This window comes from Amphiprion ocellaris, chromosome 24 (assembly GCF_022539595.1).
Source record: "Amphiprion ocellaris isolate individual 3 ecotype Okinawa chromosome 24, ASM2253959v1, whole genome shotgun sequence".
Lineage (NCBI taxonomy): Eukaryota > Metazoa > Chordata > Actinopteri > Pomacentridae > Amphiprion > Amphiprion ocellaris.
In genome coordinates this window covers 20,053,859-20,075,190 of record NC_072789.1, presented here as the reverse complement: position 1 = coordinate 20,075,190, position 21,332 = coordinate 20,053,859, and the positions used below count along the sequence as shown (strand labels likewise).

The 21,332-nt window shown below is 34.2% G+C and overlaps 1 protein-coding gene across 2 annotated transcripts; it reads right to left on the bottom strand.

Annotated features, from left to right (window-relative positions):
* Nucleotides 1-1,081: 1,081 nt before the first annotated feature.
* dnpep (aspartyl aminopeptidase) lies at nucleotides 1,082-20,632 on the bottom strand. 2 transcript variants are annotated; one of them, XM_023261262.3, is made up of 15 exons: nucleotides 20,519-20,632; nucleotides 19,985-20,075; nucleotides 17,318-17,406; nucleotides 17,120-17,233; nucleotides 15,233-15,358; nucleotides 13,838-13,962; nucleotides 13,595-13,679; nucleotides 12,054-12,161; nucleotides 10,834-10,911; nucleotides 10,284-10,364; nucleotides 8,314-8,474; nucleotides 7,926-7,965; nucleotides 5,867-5,968; nucleotides 3,784-3,951; nucleotides 1,082-1,307 (listed from the first exon to the last, which is right to left on the bottom strand). In XM_023261262.3, the coding sequence occupies exons 1-15, from the start codon at nucleotides 20,522-20,524 to the stop codon at nucleotides 1,257-1,259; spliced, it is 1,425 nt and encodes a 474-aa protein (XP_023117030.2). In that variant the 5' UTR covers nucleotides 20,525-20,632; the 3' UTR covers nucleotides 1,082-1,256. The 2 variants fall into 2 exon arrangements, with proteins under 2 accessions (XP_023117030.2, XP_054864083.1); XM_055008108.1 differs by lacking the exon at nucleotides 20,519-20,632 and adding an exon at nucleotides 20,381-20,518.
* Nucleotides 20,633-21,332: the final 700 nt, after the last annotated feature.

Below are 21,332 nucleotides of genomic sequence, written 5' to 3'. Positions count from 1 at the left end.
ACATTCCTTATTATGTTTTATGAGAGCCTCTGTAATGTATTTAATGCAGTTTTGCCACCAATATTGTCAAATATTTGGTAAAAATGACAAAAATGTCCAATAAGTTTTATCAACAACTCTGACAGTCTCAACAGCGTTATGATCTTTAAGTAAACTGGATTAATTGGAGGGTTATTCTTAAATTATGAGGCGATCTGTTGCTGTCATTTTACATTTATTTACGTTTGGTTAGCATCTCTTTTTCATTGGCTAGCATCTCTTTTCTATTGGCTAGCATCTCTTTTCTATTGGTTAGCATCTCTTTTTTATTGGCTAGCATCTCTTTTCTATTGGTTAGCATCTCTTTTTCATTGGCTAGCATATCTTTTTCATTGGCTAGCATCTCTTTTCTATTGGTTAGCATCTGTTTTTCATTGGCTAACATCCCTTTTCTATTGTTAGCATCTCTTTTCTATTGGTTAGCATCTCTTTTTTATTGGCTAGCATTTCTTTTCTATTGGTTAGCATCTCCTTTTCATTGGCTAGCATCTCCTTTCTATTGGTTAGCATCTCTTTTCTATTGGTTAGCATCTTTTTCATTGGCTAGCATCTCTTTTCTATTGGTTAGCATCTTTTGTATTGGCTAGCATCTCTTTTCCATTGGCTAGCATCTCTTTCTGGTCTTTTTGTATGCATTTTACACTTATGTTTAGTTAGCATCTCTTTTCCATTGATGAAAAAAAATCCAATAATGTCCATTTCATCAGAGTCTCAACAGTGTTATGATCTTTAAGTAAAGTGGATTAATTGGAGGGTTATTCTGCTAAATTATGAGCAATCTGCTTGTTTTTTCACTCTCTACATTCTTTATTTCAGTAGCTCTGCTGCTTTCTAAGATTAAAAAGGTGATAAAAGTCCAAGTTTCTCCTGTCGCTGCATCACGACGTGGCTCAGAAGTCCATCCTGTTCTGCCAAAAACCAGCCGAGGCGCTTGGCAGCGTCGACAAAACTGAGGAGGTGAAATTAAATTACTGCAGCAGGACGAGGATAGAGCAGCATTTCACCAAACAGAAGGAAGAAACAGAAAGCTTCAACACAAGAGAAGGATTTTAAACATTTTATTCTAAATGATTTCTGTTCATACGAAAGAAACTGGTGTTTTACATCTTTGTATGTGGATTTTATTAAAATTACAGCATGTTAAGTGTCGTCATTTTCATCACAAACAAACAGAAAATGACGCCTTTAATACTTTCTGTCCTTCGGTTGTGGTTCTTCTAGTCGACGACCAGCGAGCTCCTCACGGTGGGAAACAGCTCGAAGAAACCCTGAGGAGGAAGCAGACAGGAAGAGACAGCGAGGTTTAAAAAAATACACTTAAATAAATCGACATAAAAACAAGAAAAACAACAGTTCCAAAGCTGAATTCCTGAATCCTTCAAAGCTCACAGACCTGAGAAGAACAGTGAGAAAAATCCCCATCTGCTAAAAACACGTGTGATATAAATAAATAAACAGAATCTGAGAGAAATTTTATTTCAAATTCACACGACAGCTGGAAGCTTCATAACCGTAATGTCCTGATTAATGCTGCAGCTTGTTTTAATTGTTTATTCTGAGGATTATTTTCTTGAATATTCAGTGAATAATTCAGTCTAAACAATGCAGAACAATGACAAAGAGATAAAAAACTACAGAAAGATGCAAAATGACCAGAGATGCAAAATGTCCACAAAGAGATGCAAAATGACCACAAAGAGATGCAAAATGACCACAAACAGATGCAAAATGTCCACAAAGAGATGCAAAATGACCACAAAGAGATGCAAAATGACCACAAAGAGATGCAAAATGACCACAGAGATGCAAAATGACCACAGAGATGCAAAATGACCAGAGATGCAAAATGACCACAAAGAGATGCAAAATGTCCACAAAGAGATGCAAAATGACCACAAAGAGATGCAAAATGACCAGAGATGCAAAATGACCACAAAGAGATGCAAAATGACCACAAAGAGATGCAAAATGACCACAAAGAGATGCAAAATGACCACAAAGAGATGCAAAATGTCCACAAAGAGATGCAAAATGACCACAAAGAGATGCAAAATGTCCACAAAGAGATGCAAAATGTCCACAAAGAGATGCAAAATGTCCACAAAGAGATGCAAAATGACCACAAAGAGATGCAAAATGTCCACAAAGAGATGCAAAATGACCACAAAGATATGCAAAATGTCCACAAAGAGATGCAAAATGACCACAAAGAGATGCAAAATGTCCACAAAGAGATGCAAAATGACCACAAAGAGATGCAAAATGACCACAAAGAGATGCAAAATGTCCACAAAGAGATGCAAAATGTCCACAAAGAGATGCAAAATGACCACAAAGAGATGCAAAATGACCACAAAGAGATGCAAAATGCCCACAGAGAGATGCAAAATGACCACAAAGAGATGCAAAAAGACCACAAAGAGATGCAAAATGACCACAAAGAGATGCAAAATGACCACAGAGATGCAAAATGACCGCAGAGATGCAAAATGACCAGAGATGCAAAATGACCAGAGATGCAAAATGTCCACAAAGAGCTGCAAAATGACCACAGAGATGCAAAATGACCACAAAAAGATGCAAAATGACCACAAAGAGGTGCAAAATGTCCACAAAAAGATGCAAAATGACCACAAAGAGATGCAAAATGACCAGAGATGCAAAATTTCCACAAAAAGATGCAAAATGACCACAAAGAGATGCAAAATGTCCACAAAAAGATGCAAAATGACCACAAAGAGATGCAAAATGTCCACAAAGAGATGCAAAATGACCAGAGATGCAAAATGCCCACAAAGAGATGCAAAATGTCCACAAAGAGATGCAAAATGTCCACAAAGAGATGCAAAATGACCAGAGATGCAAAATGACCACAAAGAGATGGAAAATGTCCACAAGGAGATGCAAAATGACCAGAGATGCAAAATGACCACAAAGAGATGGAAAATGTCCACAAGGAGATGCAAAATGACCACAAAGAGATGCAAAATGTCCACAAAGAGATGCAAAATGACCACAAAGAGATGCAAAATGACCACAAAGAGATGCAAAACAATAAGAGATAAAAAAACAGACATGAAAAACAACTACAAACAGATGTAAAATAAAATAAAGAGATGCAAAAGAACTACAAATAGATGCAAAACAACAAACATAAAACAAAGATGCAAAACAATGACAAACATGCAAAATGATTGTAAAAAGGCACAAAGAGACACAGAACTACAGAGATTAAAAAAACTACAAAGACACAAAAGGCAACTACAAAGATGGTAAACACTATCAAAGAGCTATGAAACTATTGCTGCGATACGAAGTTTTCTTTTCCCGGCATTCATATTTTGCGAACAAGTAAAACAAACAAACAAACAAACAAACAAACAAAAAACAATAAGTTCTCACATTTGAGAAGCTGAAACCACAGGTTGTTTTGTATTTGCAGATAAACTAACTCACCTGAGAAATTTGTAATCAAGGACACATAAGGTTTAATCATCTACTGATTTCTTCTTATTATTGGATAAAACATCTGATTATTTAGTCCAATGATTAGTCTCAGTTTCTCAAAGTTGGCAGTGACTCTTCAAATCTTTAGACCAAAAGTGAAAATATTTTAAGGTTTGTTCCATTTCAGAAGCTGAGAAGAAAGTGTGGATTGAAATCACTGAAACGACTGTTGAAGTTTTTGTTGAGACTGTCAGAGAGTTGTTGGTTGAACACTTTCTGAGCGATAAAGTTTGTTACCTTGAAGAGGGCGGTGCTCTGCAGGACGCTGGAGGTGCAGCACATCTCCCTGATGGAGTGCATGGACAGCTGAGGAGCTCCGATGTCCACCACCGGGACGCCGAGCCGGGCGGCCAGGATGGGACCGATGGTGGTTCCACAGGGGCTGTCGTTCCGAACCATCACGTCCTGCACAAGACAGAAGGAAGTCTCAGTCTGACATACTCTGAAGATGGCAAAAACACTGAAAGGGGTTAAAAATGATTATAAAGAGACACAAATGACTACAGAGATGAAAAAACAAAAATATGCAAAACCAAAGACAGATACAAAGCAACTACCAGGATGCAGAAGAACTACAAAAAGATGCAAAACAACGACAAAAAGATGTAAAATAACTACAAAAAGACGCAAAACAATTTCAATGATGGCGAATGACTATAAAATGATGCAAAACGGCTGCAAAGAGATCCACAACTGCGGACTCAGAGATATTCCAAAGACAAAAACCATGGCAATGGTTCTAAATGGTTACAAAGAGACACAAAATGACTACAAAGAGACAGAACTACAAAGATGCAAAACTAGAATGGTGCCAAACCACAGAGAGATATAAAGCAACTACAGAGATGTAAAACAACTACAAAAAGATGCAGAACAACCACAAAAAGATGCAAAACTACAAAAAAAATACAAAACAACTACAGAAAGATGTAAAACAACTTCACAGAGATGCAAAACAATGCAAAACTACTTCAAAAAGATGCAAAACAACTACAAAAAGATGCAAAACAACTACAAAAAGATGCAAAACTATTACAAAAAGATGCAAAATTACAAAATGATGAAAAACTACTTCAAAAAGACGTAAAACGACTACAAAAAGATGCAAAACATACAAAAAGATGCAAAATTACAAAACGATGCAAAACAACTACAAAAAGATGCAAAACTACTTCAGAAAGATGTAAAACAACCACAAAAATATGTAAAACAATGACAAAACAATGCAAATTACTTCAAAGCTGATTTAGGCGTGTAACTTTTTAACCACACCAATAAATGAGGTACTTTTGGCTGAGTTCCACATCCAGAGGAATTTGAATATTCACATGGAAGAAACAGTACTTTTGTGTTTTTTTTCTTCAATGTTTGCTGCTGTATGAATGCAAATTTATCCACTGTGGGATCGATAAAGGCTCATTATCACATCTATATTTTATAAATGTCTGCCAATTTGGGTTTTAAAGTTTTAAAACGACTCACAGGCTGCAATTTCTTTCCAGATTTCACCAAATCAGGCAGATTTTTGATTTTTCGAGTCAGTCGAATTGGTGGTGAAGCTGCAAAACAGGAAGTAAGTTTGGATGCTTTCATCCATCGAAAACAAACATCAGGATCCAATTTTGAAGAGGAGAAGCAAAAGCCAACGACTGCTGAAGGTTCCAGCGTGAAAAAGAAACTGTTGCTCACACATTGTTTAGTAATCCTGTTGATTTCTTAGCTCTAAGTTACTATCAGGAACCTGGAAGAACGTTAGACGATTTTCTCAGTTTGGAGGCACCAGATAAAAATACAAACAAGATTAAACAAACTTATGTGTTCACAGTAGATGTACAGTAAATTACCATCATCATTTAACTCGCTGCTGACGCTCTTGTTATGAAACTTTATCACCTCCCTCGTTCGCCGTCTTCTTATCACAGATGGCATTTAGAAGCTTTTGTGCAAGACTGAAAGAAATAATCATCTGTCACTTTCTGGCGCTTTCACAGGAACACAATGAAGAATTCAAATCTCACTGGTGTCCCATCCTATTTCTGTGTCCAGAGATGTTACGTTTAATATCATTAGCATCAAGACGTCTTTTTTTCCATTAAAACATGTCATGTTTCTGCCATCAGACTGAAGCGGATCCCATCGTGTCAAATAAACTATGATTAAATGCCAACTAAGAGAGAAACCTTCCTCGCTCGTTTTTTCTTATATTCGCTGCCCCCTTGTTTTCCTTCATACATTAATTCACACGTTGCTAGGAGATCTGCGTTCGCCTCCGAGCGACTCAAGACACACAAAGAAATTAAAATCTTCCGTCTGTAACCACCTGAAGGGGCACGTCGACCCGACTGGCGACCTCCCTGACGACGGCGGCGGTGACGGCGGTGGTGGCGTAGCGCTGGTTGCTGTTGAACTTGATCACCGGGCCCTGAAATGAACAAAAGTCACATTAAAAACAGCCAAAAAACTCAAATAATGTGGGTCATTTCAGCTCAATTCAACAGATTTTAACTCTGCATACATCGGTTATTATGTAAAACGTGTAGTTACAAATCTTTAAAGAAGTTGGAGTCATGTTGATTTTTGCGTCATTTTCTTTGCACCAATGTGTGAATCAATGTTTGAAGAGAACATAATGAGAAATAATGTAGTTAGAGTCCTGAAATTTGGCACATCCATTGATATGAACATGAGGTCTTTAATGGTTCAACCCTGCTTTGATAGAATAATACAAACCAGTTATATGAAGGTGCAAATTTGATAAAAATGTCCATTTGTCTGTCTAATCCGATGTTCCACCAACCATAAAACCTTTATTTTTCACCCTAAGAGGCTCAGATTGTTTCCTGTCATTGGCACCAATAGGAGCTTCAGAGTTTGGTGCCATTCAGATGCTACTTCATGAAGAAAAACAATGGTTGAAACTATGTTTTTTGCATTTATGACCAATATTTGAACATTTATTGAGTAGGTTTGATGGTGAAACCACTTCGATAGAGTTCTATAATATTGTTACTGGGATAGTCCTTCAAATAACTTTATGTACCAGAAGCAATGACATTCATGTTTATTATCTAAATATTTCAGAAGCAATTATCCCAATAATACAAGTTATCACTATATAGTGTAGAGTAGTTTTGTGGAGGTTCATTGATATGAACATGTGGTCTCTAATGGTTCAACCCTGCTTTGATAGAACAATACAAACCAGTTATATGATGGTGCAAATCTGGTTAAAAATGTCCATATTCCTGTTTAATCCGATGTTCTACCAACCATCAAACCTTCATTTTTCACCCTAAGAGGCTCAGATTGTTTCCTGTCATTGGCACCAATACGAGCTTTAAAAATGTAGAGTTTGGTGTCAGTCAGAGGCTCTTTATGAGAAAAAAAATTAAATTAGGAGTTTTGTTTGCATTTTTTTCTGCCATTTTGCCTCATAGTAGATATTCAGAAAATAAAAACCCAAATTGTATGATATCTTTTAAATATCCAGGAAAATCCATCCATTATGTAACAACATGGGCACCAAGATGCACAAAGAGGAAGTGAACTGGGAAACTTTTCCATCTATAATTGAACAACTTCAAAAACAGCTTCAATGCTGACATCAGTTCATCATGTATTATTAACTTTATTACCAACTTATCAACTTCCCCAACCCAGTGTTTCTGTGTGACTCTTTGCTAAAGAGGTTATAATGAATTAAAGCAGATCTTCATAAAGGAATCAAAAACAAGTTAAAATATATAGATAAACTTGAATGAAAATGCTTCTGGCAGAACATTTCATAAAAATGATTTAAAGCACTTTGAGTTGGAAAACCAAGATTTTTCTTTTAGCCCAGCAACAATATTATAGAACTCTACTGGAGTGGTTTCACCATCATACCTGCTCAATGCATGTTCATATATTGGTCAAAATGCAAAAAACATAAACATTTTTCTCATAAAATATTCCTCTGCCTGACACCATCCTCTAAAGCTCCTATTGGTGCCAATGACAGGAAATAAACTGAGCCTCTTGGGGTGAAAAGTGAAGGTTTTATGGTTGGTGGAATATCGGAATAGACAGATATATGAACATTTTTATCCAAATTTGCACTGGTTTGTATTTTTCTATCACAGCAGGGTTGAACCATTAAAGATTACATGTACATATCAATGGATGTGCCAAATTTCAGAACTCGAACTACATTATTTCTCAGGTTATGACTCTTCAAACATCAATCCAGAGATTGGAGAGAAGAAAATGATGCAAAAACTAACATGACTCCAACTTTAAGAATATTTAACTCAATAACTAATGAGGTCAGATTTTTCACATCATCAACTCAATCAATATTCACTACTTTAAAACATTATTCAGTAAGTAAATGTCGTCACCTTGTGGAAAGCTGGTCGGTGGTTTTCCTCGTGCTTCTCCCTGACAGAAAAAGGTCAATAAAATTAAAATTAAACCTGATAAAGTTACACTCAAATGAGGTGGCTTTAATTAAAGTAATCACTCCATGGAGCTTTTCTTTGTACATGCTTTCTTTAAACACAGCAGGAAGTCCTAATATCTCCAGATATCCTGTGCTACATCCATCCATTGTGCTAGACACACCTCAGGAAAAGAAATTAAGCTAACGAGGCTAACAGGTAGAGAGCACTCAGTTTATCCAGAGATAACATGCAGAATTTTTACTGGCTGGTCTGAATTGTATAAAATGTAACAATAATAAAAACCACATGTTTTCATTCAACAGTGACTGATGTCGCTGGTACTGACTGGTAGTTGGGGTGCACAGCGTGAGCCATGTCAGCGCTGATCATGAAGGATCGCGGCGCCGCCTGCTGGAAGGCGGTGAGGTTGGAGGGGGAGGCGGCGAGGCGGCTGAGGATGAGCTCCGTCAGATTGGACTGAGCTCCCTGAGCGCTTTCTGATCCCACCTGCAGGGAGAAACACAACAAAAAGCCTCAGAAAGTCACCAGAGAAATTAATAAGCTGCATCTTCAATCATTAGCAATGTAGGGTTCGTTTTCAGGTATACAAATGCTCTCTATTGCTGAATTTCAGATTTAATTCATGATTAGATGTAACATCTCAGTCACTAGAAAAAAAGTCCAAAAAGTACATTCTGAATATGTTCACATATAAGGAATTATCTTTGTAAAAAACATCAAGAACAACCTGAAATTTCTAAAGAATAATAAATTAAATTTCACCAATATTATGCCTCAGTTTATCATTTCCACATTACAACTTCCAGATCACAGTGTGTCTACAAAGGAACACAACATTTAGTCATCTGGAACTGAACAATACAGTATTTGACTTTAAAAGAGACAAAAAACAAAAAAAACAAGACAGAATATTACAAAAACAAGACACAAAATGACAAAAATAAGAAACAATATGACAAAAAAATGAAACAAATGACACAAAACAAAAAAGAGACAAAAAACCTTGACAAAAAAGTTGAAGTGACAAAAAATGGACAAAGACAAGGCAAAAAATTACATATATGACAAACCGGACAAAAAAAGGACAAACGTGAGAAACAAAACAACAAAAAAAATAGACAAACACAAGATAAAACAGACACGCAAGATGACAAAAATGAAACAAAACAAAAAACATGAGACAAACGACAAAAGTCGGACAAAAAACAAAAACAAGGCAAAATATTACAAAAGCGAGACACAAAACCACAAAAACGAGAAACAAAATGATAAATGACACGAAACAAAACAAAGAGACAAAGAAATTTAGACAAAAGAGTTACAAAGCGACAAAAAACTAAAAATTACACAAAAAATTGCACAAATGACACAAACAAGACAAGAAAAGACAAAAGCAAGAAACAAAATGACAAAAAAAATGACCAACAACACAAGCAAGACAAAAAGAAAACAAAACGACAAAAATGAAGCATAAAAACATGAGACAAACTACAAAAATATGACAAAAAAACGACAAAAACAAGGCAAAATATTACAAAAACAAGACACAAAATGACAAAAGGGAGACAAAAAAAATTTGACAAATGACAAATGATGAACAATTTGATAAAAAATTTACAAAGCAGCAAAAAAATGGAAAAATGACAAAGACGAGACAAAAAATGACAAAAGCGAGAAATGAGAAAAAATAGACAAACGACAAAAGTCAGCAAAAAAGTCAAGAAAACAACAAGAAAAAATATGACAAAAACAAGACAAAACGACAGGCAGCAAAAAAAATGGGACAAATGACATGAAAGAGGCAAAAAATTAGACAAAAAGTAACAAAGTGACAAAAAACAAGAAACAAAATGAGAAAGACATGAGACATGTCAAAAGTCAAACAAAACAAACAACAAAAACAGGACAAAATGTTACAAAAATGAGACACAAAATGACAAAAGACCAATGAACAATCTAGTATTTTACTTTCTGATCCAAGCAACTTGTCATGGTCTAGAAATGATTTTAAATTTATAGTTTTACTAATTTACAATCTGCAGTTAATGTCTTCTCTGTAATTTTTACACTTGGAGGACCGGATTGGACCCTCTGGAGGGCCGGTTTTGGCCTGCGGGCCTCGTGTTTGACACCCCTGCTTTAAATCATTGAATTTTGCAGTTTCAACCCAAATCAAAGCGCTCTCTCATTTTCCACAAATGCTTTGAAGCTTTTGATGCAGTAGCAGCTGTGGTGAGACGTTCAAAGCCACCTTCAGGATGAATCTCAGACTGATTCTCCTCCATCAATCCTCACCTCCTCGTTGTCATACAGAGTGATCATCCGGATGTTGGGATCGTTGGCCAGAGAGTCTCCAGAGCAGGACTCCAACAGCCCCTGAGCGAGAACAGACAGAAAGTCTTCAAAATACTAATAAAAAAGACAGTTTATTTACAAAGTGCAATAAAAAAGCTCATTCTGCTTGTTGAGAAAAGATAAAAAAATTCAGAGAGAAGCAGAAATTGCTGCCAAGTTGATTTAATTTAATGTTTTGTGACTTTTTTGTGCGAGTAAAAACGCTGAAATTACTTTTAATTATTTCAGTTTTAGGGTTGAGGCAGATGTTCACCCAAACAGTGCAATATTAGGGTAATAAAACAACCATTTTTAGTACTTTTTAGGACAAAACACAAGAAAAAGAATTCGGTTGCAGCTAATTGCGATGCTTTTTTGAATAAATGAACCGAGAATGTGCCTGACAGAAGCCAAACAGCATGAGTGAAATAGAGGAAAATATCACAGGTTTTTCCAGGTATAAAGAACAGAATTATTATTATTATTTAAATGTACGAGTGTTAAATGTGACCTTTAGGGCGCAGTAGCAGCTGTGCAGATTGTCCAGACGAGGAGAGTAGATGAACTCCTCGTACACGCCTCCCAAAGCCTGCAGAAAAGAGAAGGAAATAACCAAATAATACCAAGACATTTATCTGGCTGCGGATCCCTCATGAATATAAACATAATTACTGATAATGCAGTTAAATAAAGGAGCTTCTTGTTTTGTTTCTCATTTCCATCTCTGAAATTATCACATTAATGCAGTGTTAATCTGGAACCAGATATTCAAAGGCTACACAGAAAGTATAAATTAGCCTCAAGCTAACAATGCTAGCAGGTAGAAAGTACTGCGGCTCATTTAGTTTATCTCCAGGTAACCTTCAGATTTTCTTTACACGCTTTATAATGCATAATTAACAGAGTTTTAATTAAAGTAATCACTGGATGGAGCTTTCATTTCTACATTCTTTCTACTGGCAGAGTGTAAACGCAGCAGGACGTCCTGATTTCTCCAGATATCCTGTGCTACGTCCACCCACTGAGCTACAGCAGAATCTGTCACCAGATAAAAAATATTCCTGTGTGTTTTTCTGTGTGGGAAATTCAATGCCTGCATTGGTTTGCGCACAGAAAGCATGAATTAGCCTCAAGCTAACAATGCTAGCAGGTAGAAAGTACCATGACGCATTCAGTTTATCTCGAGATAACCTGCAGATTTTTTTCCCAGATAATTTATAATTCATAATTAATTAAAGTAATCACTGGATGGAGCTCTAATTTTAACATTCTTTCCATCAACGAAGTTTAAATACAGCAGGAAGTCATGATTTCTCCAGATATCTTGTGCTACGTCCGCCCACATTTAAGACTACTCCGTTCTAACAGTGGTTTTTAAATCACATCACAAAAACTTCAATAAAAACAGTTGTAATTTTTTCATTTTTAAAGTCGTTTACCATCAAAGTGTCGGTTAGAAAAGACAAATGTCAGTGTAAAAGTGTTCCTGTGTGTAATTACACCTCGTAAATATGAGTTAGCACACAGTGTTTTTAAGTTAAATAATGATATTTCAACATATAATCTGCTCTCTTATCGTTTCACTGCTACTCCAGACTTTCTTTTTACATGATTTAAACGCCTCTGTGTGTGTTTCTCCAGCGGGTTTAACCAGATTTCAACAGATTTCTGCAGCTTCAGAGGGTCACAGTGGATTTTTTACCAGCTCCAGGAGGTGAATGTTTGACTCACCGCCGGCTGAGTGTCGGTCAGACAAAGCTCAAAGTCCAGCAGAGCTTCCGGCTCGACGCCCAGCTCCGAACACAAAACCTTCACCAGAGCCGGGTGGTGCTTCTCAGCCTGAGGAGAAGAAAGACGCAGGAAAACACTCTGATTTTCCCATTTCATCGCTTCATTTTAAGAGTCTGTGATAGAAGCAAATTCAATCTCTACTGAGATTCTTCTAATCCGTCTTCATCAGAAAATCTAAAAGACTATGAAACTTTAGCTGCAACTTTAACCGCTTTGATCTGATTTCAGTATTTTTTGAAACGAGCTTCTATTTATTTTGCAGAATTATTCCTAGTTTTAAATGCAACTTCTGTTCTTCTACAACTTTTATCATATTTTATCTGCTTTAGTTCAGTGTAATTCCACCTGTTTGTGCTTTTTTCTCTTTTCTTTACATTTTATTTTATTTAATAATTAGAATTTTTATATGTACCTTCTGAGCTACATCTTTTTAAATTTAATTTTAAACATCTAGCATTTGTCTAAATAATAGTTTCCATTTCCAGTTTCCGGCTTAAAACTTAGATTACACAATACAAAGAAATAAAATATTAATAAATGGTGAGAAAACTGTTGAAATTATTTTAAAAAGAGCAACACTCACTCTTGTTTTTATTCTGGAGAATTTGGAGAATTCTAAGTGACAAACATTTTGAATAATTTTTTTTTCATATTTTAAGACATTTGAGGGAAACAAATTGTACCATTTAGAAGATTTCTTAAGGTATTTGATCATTTTGGATAAGGTTGGAGTCATTTTTGTCAATTTATGTTATTTATTATAATTATTACTTCATTTTTTTTCTTTTTAAGTTATTTTGAAATGATTTTTAATCATTTTGGGAGAATTCTGAATCATTTTGGAAAAGTTTTGGGTCATTTTAGAAAATTGCTGAGTAGTTTTTTTCACATTTGTAGTCATTTTGGACATTTTTTCCACCACTTTTTTAAAAAATTTAGTCACTTTGGAAACATTTCGAGTCATTTTGAACAATTTCTAAATCGTTTTGCCAATTTTTTTTACTAGTTTGAAGTTTTTCTTGAGGTTTTTAATCACTTTGGAGAATTTTGAATCACTCTGGAAATGTTCAAAGTCATTTTAGAAAACTGTTGTCATTTTTTTTTGGTCAAAGTTTTGACTCATTTTAGGGAATTTTAAGGCCTTTTGTCAAATTTTAAGTTGATCCCAAATAAACAGAAGAGATAATTTAATCTCTCCTGTTTCTATTTTGTAGAATGTGGAGAATTCTGAGTGACTTAGGAAACACTTTGGTCATTTCTTTAAATTTTTAAATCATTTTGGAAAAAATTTCCAACCATTCTGAAGAATTTTTGAGTTATTCTGGATAATTTTGAATCTCTCTGGAAACATTTTGAGTCATTTTTTCAGACTTCAAGTCACTTTGAAGAATTCTTTACCTTTTTTTAAAAAAAACAAGTTACTTTGGAAAAGTTTCGAGTCATTTTAGAGCATTTTTAGGAGTATTTTTACAGTTTTTTACCGTGTTGGCGGCAGAGGAGGCGTCTCCAGAGGACGTACAGCCGGTCTCCAGCTCCTCCTGGACGGCCGTGGCGATGATCGGCACGCTGAAGCACAAACCAACAAAATGTCTCTTCAATGTTTGACAACAATAACATTTTCCTGCATTCACAGTTAAATTTCACAATATTCTGTTGTGTATTCAAACTTGGCCAAGCTGTAATATTTGAATAAAGTCCTTAAAGTGCGGAGTTTGTGGACGTACAGGTGGTTCTCCTTGTTGGGGCCGAAGGAGTCGTTGATGTCGCGCTGCAGGTGGATGGCCAGGTGAGGGATCCTCAGCAGAGGTCTGGAGATGTGGACCAGACGGTGGACCAGCCGGCCGTCCGTCTGCAGGAAGAAAAACACGTTTCTGTCACTTCAAAGGATTTCACATTTAATTTACTGGAGACTCACATTAACTGGAACCAAACTACTACTTAAATGACATTTTATGGATTTGAATTAAGTAACAAAAAGGAAGTTTAGGCCTTCAAACACACAAAAGGAAAATAATGAGACGGGGAAACTGCTTAAATCACATGATATGAAGAATTTATCTTGTCAACTTGAATTAATCAGTCAATTCTCTTTTGGTACCCCTCAGCATTTGGTTTTCTCTTTATAAAAATACTAGAATCCCAAAAAAATAAAAAGGCATTTAAAAAAAGCATAAATATTATTAAAATCTATTCAACATATATTTTTTTAAAAGACAGATTTTTTGGGAGGTCATTTATTTATTTATTTTTGTTAAAAGAGCAAAACTCAAAATTATTTTCTTCCAGCCACAGGAGAAAAATAATGAAATACAATAATTAGTTCACCTGCAAAATTATAATTCCATTTTCAAGCTATCATTGATTTTATATATGTTTTTTAAATTAGTTTCTGTGCAACTAAAATAATACAAAAATAAATTAATAAATAAATAAAATAAATATATAATATTCTTTATTTATGGAGTCCCTTTTAGATTTTTTTATTTGTCAAAAGAACAAAAATTTGAATTATTTTTTTCAGGTCACAGGAGAAAGGAAAAAAAATTGTAAAAATTGCAAGACATTTAAAATAAAATAAATACATCAAAATTATATTCAAGTTTTTTTAATTTTATTTTATATATTTTTCAAATTAGTTTCTGTAGCCCTAAAATACATAAATGAATAAATACATGATGTTATTTATTTATAGAGCCCTTTTCAAAATCCACACAATTAAAAAAAAAGAGTGTAAAATGACATAAAATAAAAATATAAATATCCAAGCTTTAGTTTTTATTTTCTAGTTTTTTTATTAGTGTATGTGACACTGAAATAATTTTGTTTTTACAGTTACTGAGCTTATTTTAATTGATTTATTTTGTGCAATTTCTTTGCAGATTTTATTTATTTTACTTGTGTCTTCGATTGCTCTTTTTAAGATTATTTTAACAGTTTTCTCACCATTTATAAATATTAGATTTATTTGGATTGTGTAATCTCAGTTTTATCAAATGGAAAATATTATTAGGAGAAGTGCGAGACGTTTAGAATTAAATTTCTAGTTTTAGCTACCTCCACACCAGCAGCTAAAACTGAAAATGGTAGATTTTGTTTTATTTTTATTGAACAGATCCTACTTTAACCATGACGCGGCCGGCGATGGTTAAGTCTCGGTCGAACCAGGTGTTCCAGATGCCGCCGCCGTAACACTCCACCCCGACCTGCAGACAGCCCTGCTTCGTCCTCTTAGACCTCGGCTTCACCTGGAACCGCAAACAGACCATAATAAACATGACACCAAACTGGAAACACATCATGTTTCCGGCTGGATTCCAAAATAAAAGTGAAATTATTGCTAAATTAAATGCTCAACAGTCGGCATTTAAAAGCTGAATAAGAAACCAGGAAGTGAGCTTCTCTCACCGTGTGTAATGCTACGCTAACAGCTAATGGCTAGTTGATAACGGCTAGCAGCTAATAGCTAGCGGCTAAGTTAGCACAGATTAACGTGAAACAGAATCTGGAAAACAATAATTAATAATGCTTTAAAATGGTAGAACCATGAAATACTAAGAAAATACAGAAGAAGAGCAGAGGTTTAATCAGTCCTGCTTATATTTTACAGAATTTGGAGAATTCTAGGTGACAAACATTTTAAGTCATTTTTGTCAATTTTAAAATCATTTTGGAGAATCTTTTTAACCATTTTGTCAATTTTTTGCAAGTTTGAAGAGTCTTGAGTCACTTTGGAAACGTTTTGAATCATTTTAGAAAATTGTTGAGTCATTTTTGCCAGATTTTAAGTCATTTTGGACAATTATTTAAACTTTTAAAAACAACAAAAGGAGTCACTGTGGAAAACTTTTAAGTCATTTTAGAGAATTTGAAGAATTTGGAGAATTCTAAGTGACTCAAGAAACATTTGGAGTCATTATTGTCAATTTTTAAGTCATTTTGGGCAATTTTTTAAAGCACTTTGAAGAATTTTTTTTAGGATTTTCAGCATTTTGGAGAATTTTGAATCATTCTGGTAAAGTTTCAAGTCATTTTACAAAGTTTTTAAGTAATTTTTGTCAGATTTGTTGTCACTGGAAATTTTTAAAGGTTTTATCTCTTTGGAAACGTTCTGAGTCATTTTAGAAAATTGTTTAGTAATTTCTTTCAGACTATTTGATCAAAGTTTTGGGTAACTTTAGAGAATTGTAAGGCATTTTGTCCTGTTTTAAGTCGATCCCAAATAAACAGAGGACAGAATTGAATCTGTCCTGTTTGTTTCACGGAATCTGGAGAATTCAGTGACTTAAGAAACATCATTCAGTCATTCTGAACCATTTTTCGACCATTTTGAAGATGTTTTGAGTTATCCTGGAGAAATCTGAGTCACTTTGGAAACACTCTGAGTCATTTTTGTCAATTTTGGAGTCATTTTGAAAAATTTCTTTTTACCATTTTGAAGATTTTTTTGAGGTTTTGTTTCTTTGGAAATGTTTTAGAAAATTGTTGAGTCATTTGTGTCAGATTTTAAATCATTTTGGCCAATTCTTTAACCGTTTACCTTAAATTAAGTCACTTTAGAAAAGTTTTGGGTCCTTTTTTAGAGAATTTTAAGTCATTTTGGAAACTTCTTTTGCCAGTCGATGCACATAAACAGGAGATAATTGAATCCCTCCTGTTTCTATTGTACATATTCAGTTCTAGTCTCCCTCATTAATGGAGAATGTTTATGAATGGCAGCTTCTCTGCTCTCACATGCAGTTCAAACATCACATTTAATGCATATCGGCTCCAAATATCAGTTATTTTCTTGATGACCAATAATGTGCATTGGTATCGGCCCTAAAAATAAAAAAATGTTCGAGAAGCAGATTTTCTATTTAGTTTTTCATCCCAGCTCAGGCGTTTCTTTTGGTTTCTAAACGGTTTCAGCGTGGCGTCTCTCTGCCTCCTCACGTTTCAGCTCCGCTCTGCTCTGACAGATGTGCAGGTGTGTGATTGGCCGGCAGGTGAGGTGGGCGGAGTCTCACCCGGAGGCAGGGGCTGTCTGTGTGGGCGCCGATCATGGAGAAGCCGTTTCCCGGCAGGTAGCGTCCGCCCACGGCGAAGGCGATGACGCTGGAGAAGTTCCTGGTGACGAAGTACTGCAGAGAGACGCGTCTGGCTCATTTAACATTTTAGATCATTTATATTTATTTCAGATTTATTTTCACTCTCAGTCCACTCACCTTGTTCGACGGCGTCACGTTCCACGACTCCGTCTCCTTCAGCTCCACGAATCCGGCCTCCAGCAGACGACGTTTACATTCTTCAACCACTGCAGGGAGAAAACAATTAAAATCACCAAGTAGATAAAAGATAAACGATCAGATTTAAGAACACTGAACGTCAGCAAAAACAACAATTTATCAGAATCCACAACAAGTTACTCATTTACCCTAATTTAACCTGGATTTTATGACTCATTCGTAGGTTTTTGTTGGCAGTAAAATGTATTAAAATCATAATCTTTAACTATAGAGCACTTTTAAAGCACACATTAGTGTTTTATCCTTTAAATTTTTTTTTTAAAATTTACACTGAGTTCATTTTACTATTTTGCCATTTTCTGTCATTTTTATAATTTTTTCATTCATTGGTTTTTATAATTTTAACTGTTATTAAAGTGTTTATCTTGATTTTGTGATTCTTTTATTTGATTTAGTGGCACTAAAATGTATTAATATCATACTAATCTTTATTTAAAGAGCAAGTCCACATTAGTGTCTTTTGCTTTTAATTATTTTTTTAACATTTTTTGTACGTACTCAGTTCATTTCACTGTTTAATTGTACGAATTTATTTTGGGGATAGTTATTTTTAAATGATTTTTATTTATTTATTTCTTCTTTCACTGGTCTTTATTTACCTGTGATTGAAGTGTTTATCTGGATTTTATGTTTTTTTATTACTTTTTCTGGCACTAAAATGTGTTTCATAATTTTATTTATGGAGCACTTCTTAAAGCAACATTATTTTAAAACGTTCAAATGGCTTTTATGCAGCGTCTTTCCTTTAAATTATTAAATAATATTTTTTACATTTTTATCTAATTTTATTCCTTTATTTTGTTCCAGGTTTTATCATTTTCATCTATTGTTTTTTGTTATTTTGGAAACATTTTGAATAATTTTGTCCAATTTAAAGTTATTTAGGACATTCTTTCAACCATTTTGAAGAATTTGAATCTCTGGAAATGTTTTAAATCATTTTAGAAAATTGTTGAGATATTTTTGTCAAATTTAAAGTCATGCTGGAAAATTCGCTTTCCCTTTTCTTCTTTTTTTAATCAAGTCACTTTGGAAAAGTTCTGGGTCATTTTTAGAGAATTTTAAATCATGTTGGAAACTTTTTTGTTCCCAAAACATGGAAATTCTGTCGCTCTGCTTTTGGTATCAGAAGTCATCAATCCTGTTAATCTTTTCACCTTATTATTGTTTCTACTTTCTCACATATTTCCTGAATAAAACACTGTGTGACCAGTTAAGTAGAATACAGAGTTTATTCGCAGTGCAAAGGTAGGACGGATTATCAACGATCTGTTCCATGTTAATCTTATCTCAGCCTCAGAGTCGTCACTTTTTAACGCTGACACAACAAGAATCTCAAACCAAACTCCAAACAGCTTCTTCCTTATCAAACACAACCTGCTATCTTATCTTAACTGGACTTGTAATAATAAATAATCAGCTTTAGTATGTTCTGGAGAAAAAAAAATAATTATAAAACTAACGAATCTACCAAGAAAAAAAAGACAATAATTAAAATATGTGCACTTCACTTATTCTATTAGCCAGTCATCAATAATCATTTCAGTCCTTTTTAAAGCAAAAATCTTAATTATTTGCTTTTATTTTTACTTCTCACATGTTTTCTTTGTCTCTGATCATAGTAAACGTCTTCCAGTTAATCATACAACACAAGGATATTTATATTTGTACTCTCTGATAATATCTAAGATGAGAGTAATACTGAAAATGAATTAGAAGCTGACACAACTGCCTGTGTCTACGCTGCAAAACTCATTTTCGTAATACAGAATAAAACCGTATCTGGTAGAAATCTTTGCTTTTTCAACTATTCTCACTTGACCAATGCACTACTATATGCATGTATATTATTATCTAGATGTGTAAAAATATATAGATTTCTTATTTTATTATTCTCGTTACATTATTCCTAGAGCGGGACCAACAGCCCAAACCAAGTTCCTTGTACATTTTGTGGCCTTTTAAGCTGATTCTGATTTTTTACTGCTGAATATCGAAAATATAATCGACAACAAGTCATTTTTACTGAACTTTAACAGTTTTAGCAGAGTATATTAAAAGTCTGGCATGTTTTCAGTACACATGGCTTAGTAATTAATACAGAATAAAAACCAAAATCTCTGCTTTTTGCATTATTCTCACTTTGGGAGTTGTCATTTTGCACAACTATATGTTCATATATTCTCTACTAGATGAGTAAATATCTCTATAATTTTTCTATAATTATTTTACTATTCTTTTCTTATTCCTGTAGCGACACCAACAGCCAGAACCAAATTTCTTATATGGTTTGTGTCCATTAAAGCTGATTCTGATTCTGAAATGTGTGCTGAGAGGCAAGCGGACTTTAAATTTAAAGATTTCTGAATGGAGTTTGGTCTGATAAGTTCTGCAATAACATAATATATACTGTGTATATACTGTGACAAAGGAGTTTGTAACACTTAAAATGTACTGAACGTGTATTTAAGTACATTTAAATGCATCCAAACAGCGAATCACCACCATTCGCCAAACAGAAATCTATATTAAGACACGGATTTCACATAATTTACGGGATAAAGTCTCATTTTTTTCCTACTTTACCGTGATATGGAGACACTCCTCTGTTGACAAACTGCAGAAACTCTCTGGCAGCTGACTGCACCGCGTCCTTGGAGCTCTTCATGATCAACGACTGGAGGAAAAACGAGCAAGAAGGTGGAAAAAAAATTACACAACTTAAGACTTTAGCGATGAGACAGCGAAGCTTGCAGCGACCAGCTACCGGCTACTAGTTCCAACTTCGGACACTTGGGAAGAGACTCTGGCGATTGCTTTCACATTAGCAAATAAAAAGGTGACATACAAAGAAAGCGGAAACAATCATAAAAACATAACTACTTCACAGCTGGAGTCAACCGTAAACAGGAAACAGGAGTGTAAATCAGGTACTGTCCGATAAAGGAAGCACCGGCTGCTAGCTAGCCTGTGCTAACGAACCTGAACCGGGACACTCGAGCTTCCTGCCTCCGTCTTCTTCTCTCCTCTTCCGCTGACGGCTAAAGTCAAAGCAGCTCTCAGTCACGGAGCAACACCTCCACATACTGCCCCGACAATAATCATTTTTATGGCACTTACCTGCATTAATTGGACTTTCAAACTCCGCCGCGGTGACCCAGTCTGGAGCTGACAGCTTCAGATCGGTGGCAGCACCGGAAACTCACCGTTTCTGATTTCAAGCGCGAAGCAGCAGCGACATCTGGCGGCCAGGAAGAGAATTACACCCTCTACAGAAATTCAATTAGATTAAGTTGGTGCCTTAAACTTTACTGCTTTGCAATTTCTATTTGAGTAAATAATAATAATAATAATAATAATAATAATAATAATAATAATAATAATAATAATAATAATAATAATAATAATAATAATAATAATAATAATAATAGTAATAATAGTAATAATAATAATAATAATAATAATAATAATAATAATAATAATAATAATAATAATAAACAATACTACAAATAAAATAATAATAATAATGACAATGATCATAATGATATCAAAATAATCACAAGAATAATCATAACAATAATAATAAATAATATTTAAATGTAATAACAATATAATAACAATAACAATAATAAACAATAACAACAACAATAATAATACCAATAAAATAATAATAATAATAATGGTAAAAAATGATAATTATGATGACGATAATAGCAATAATAACAATGATAATAATTCCTAATAACAACAATAATAATAATAATAAAATAAAAATGATAATAAAAAGAATATACAAATAAAATAAAATAATAAAAACAATAATAATAATAATAATAATAATAATAATAGTTAAAAATGATGGTGATGATGATAATAACACCAATAATAACAATGATAATTATAATAAAAACAATACTACTAAAAAAATGGTAAT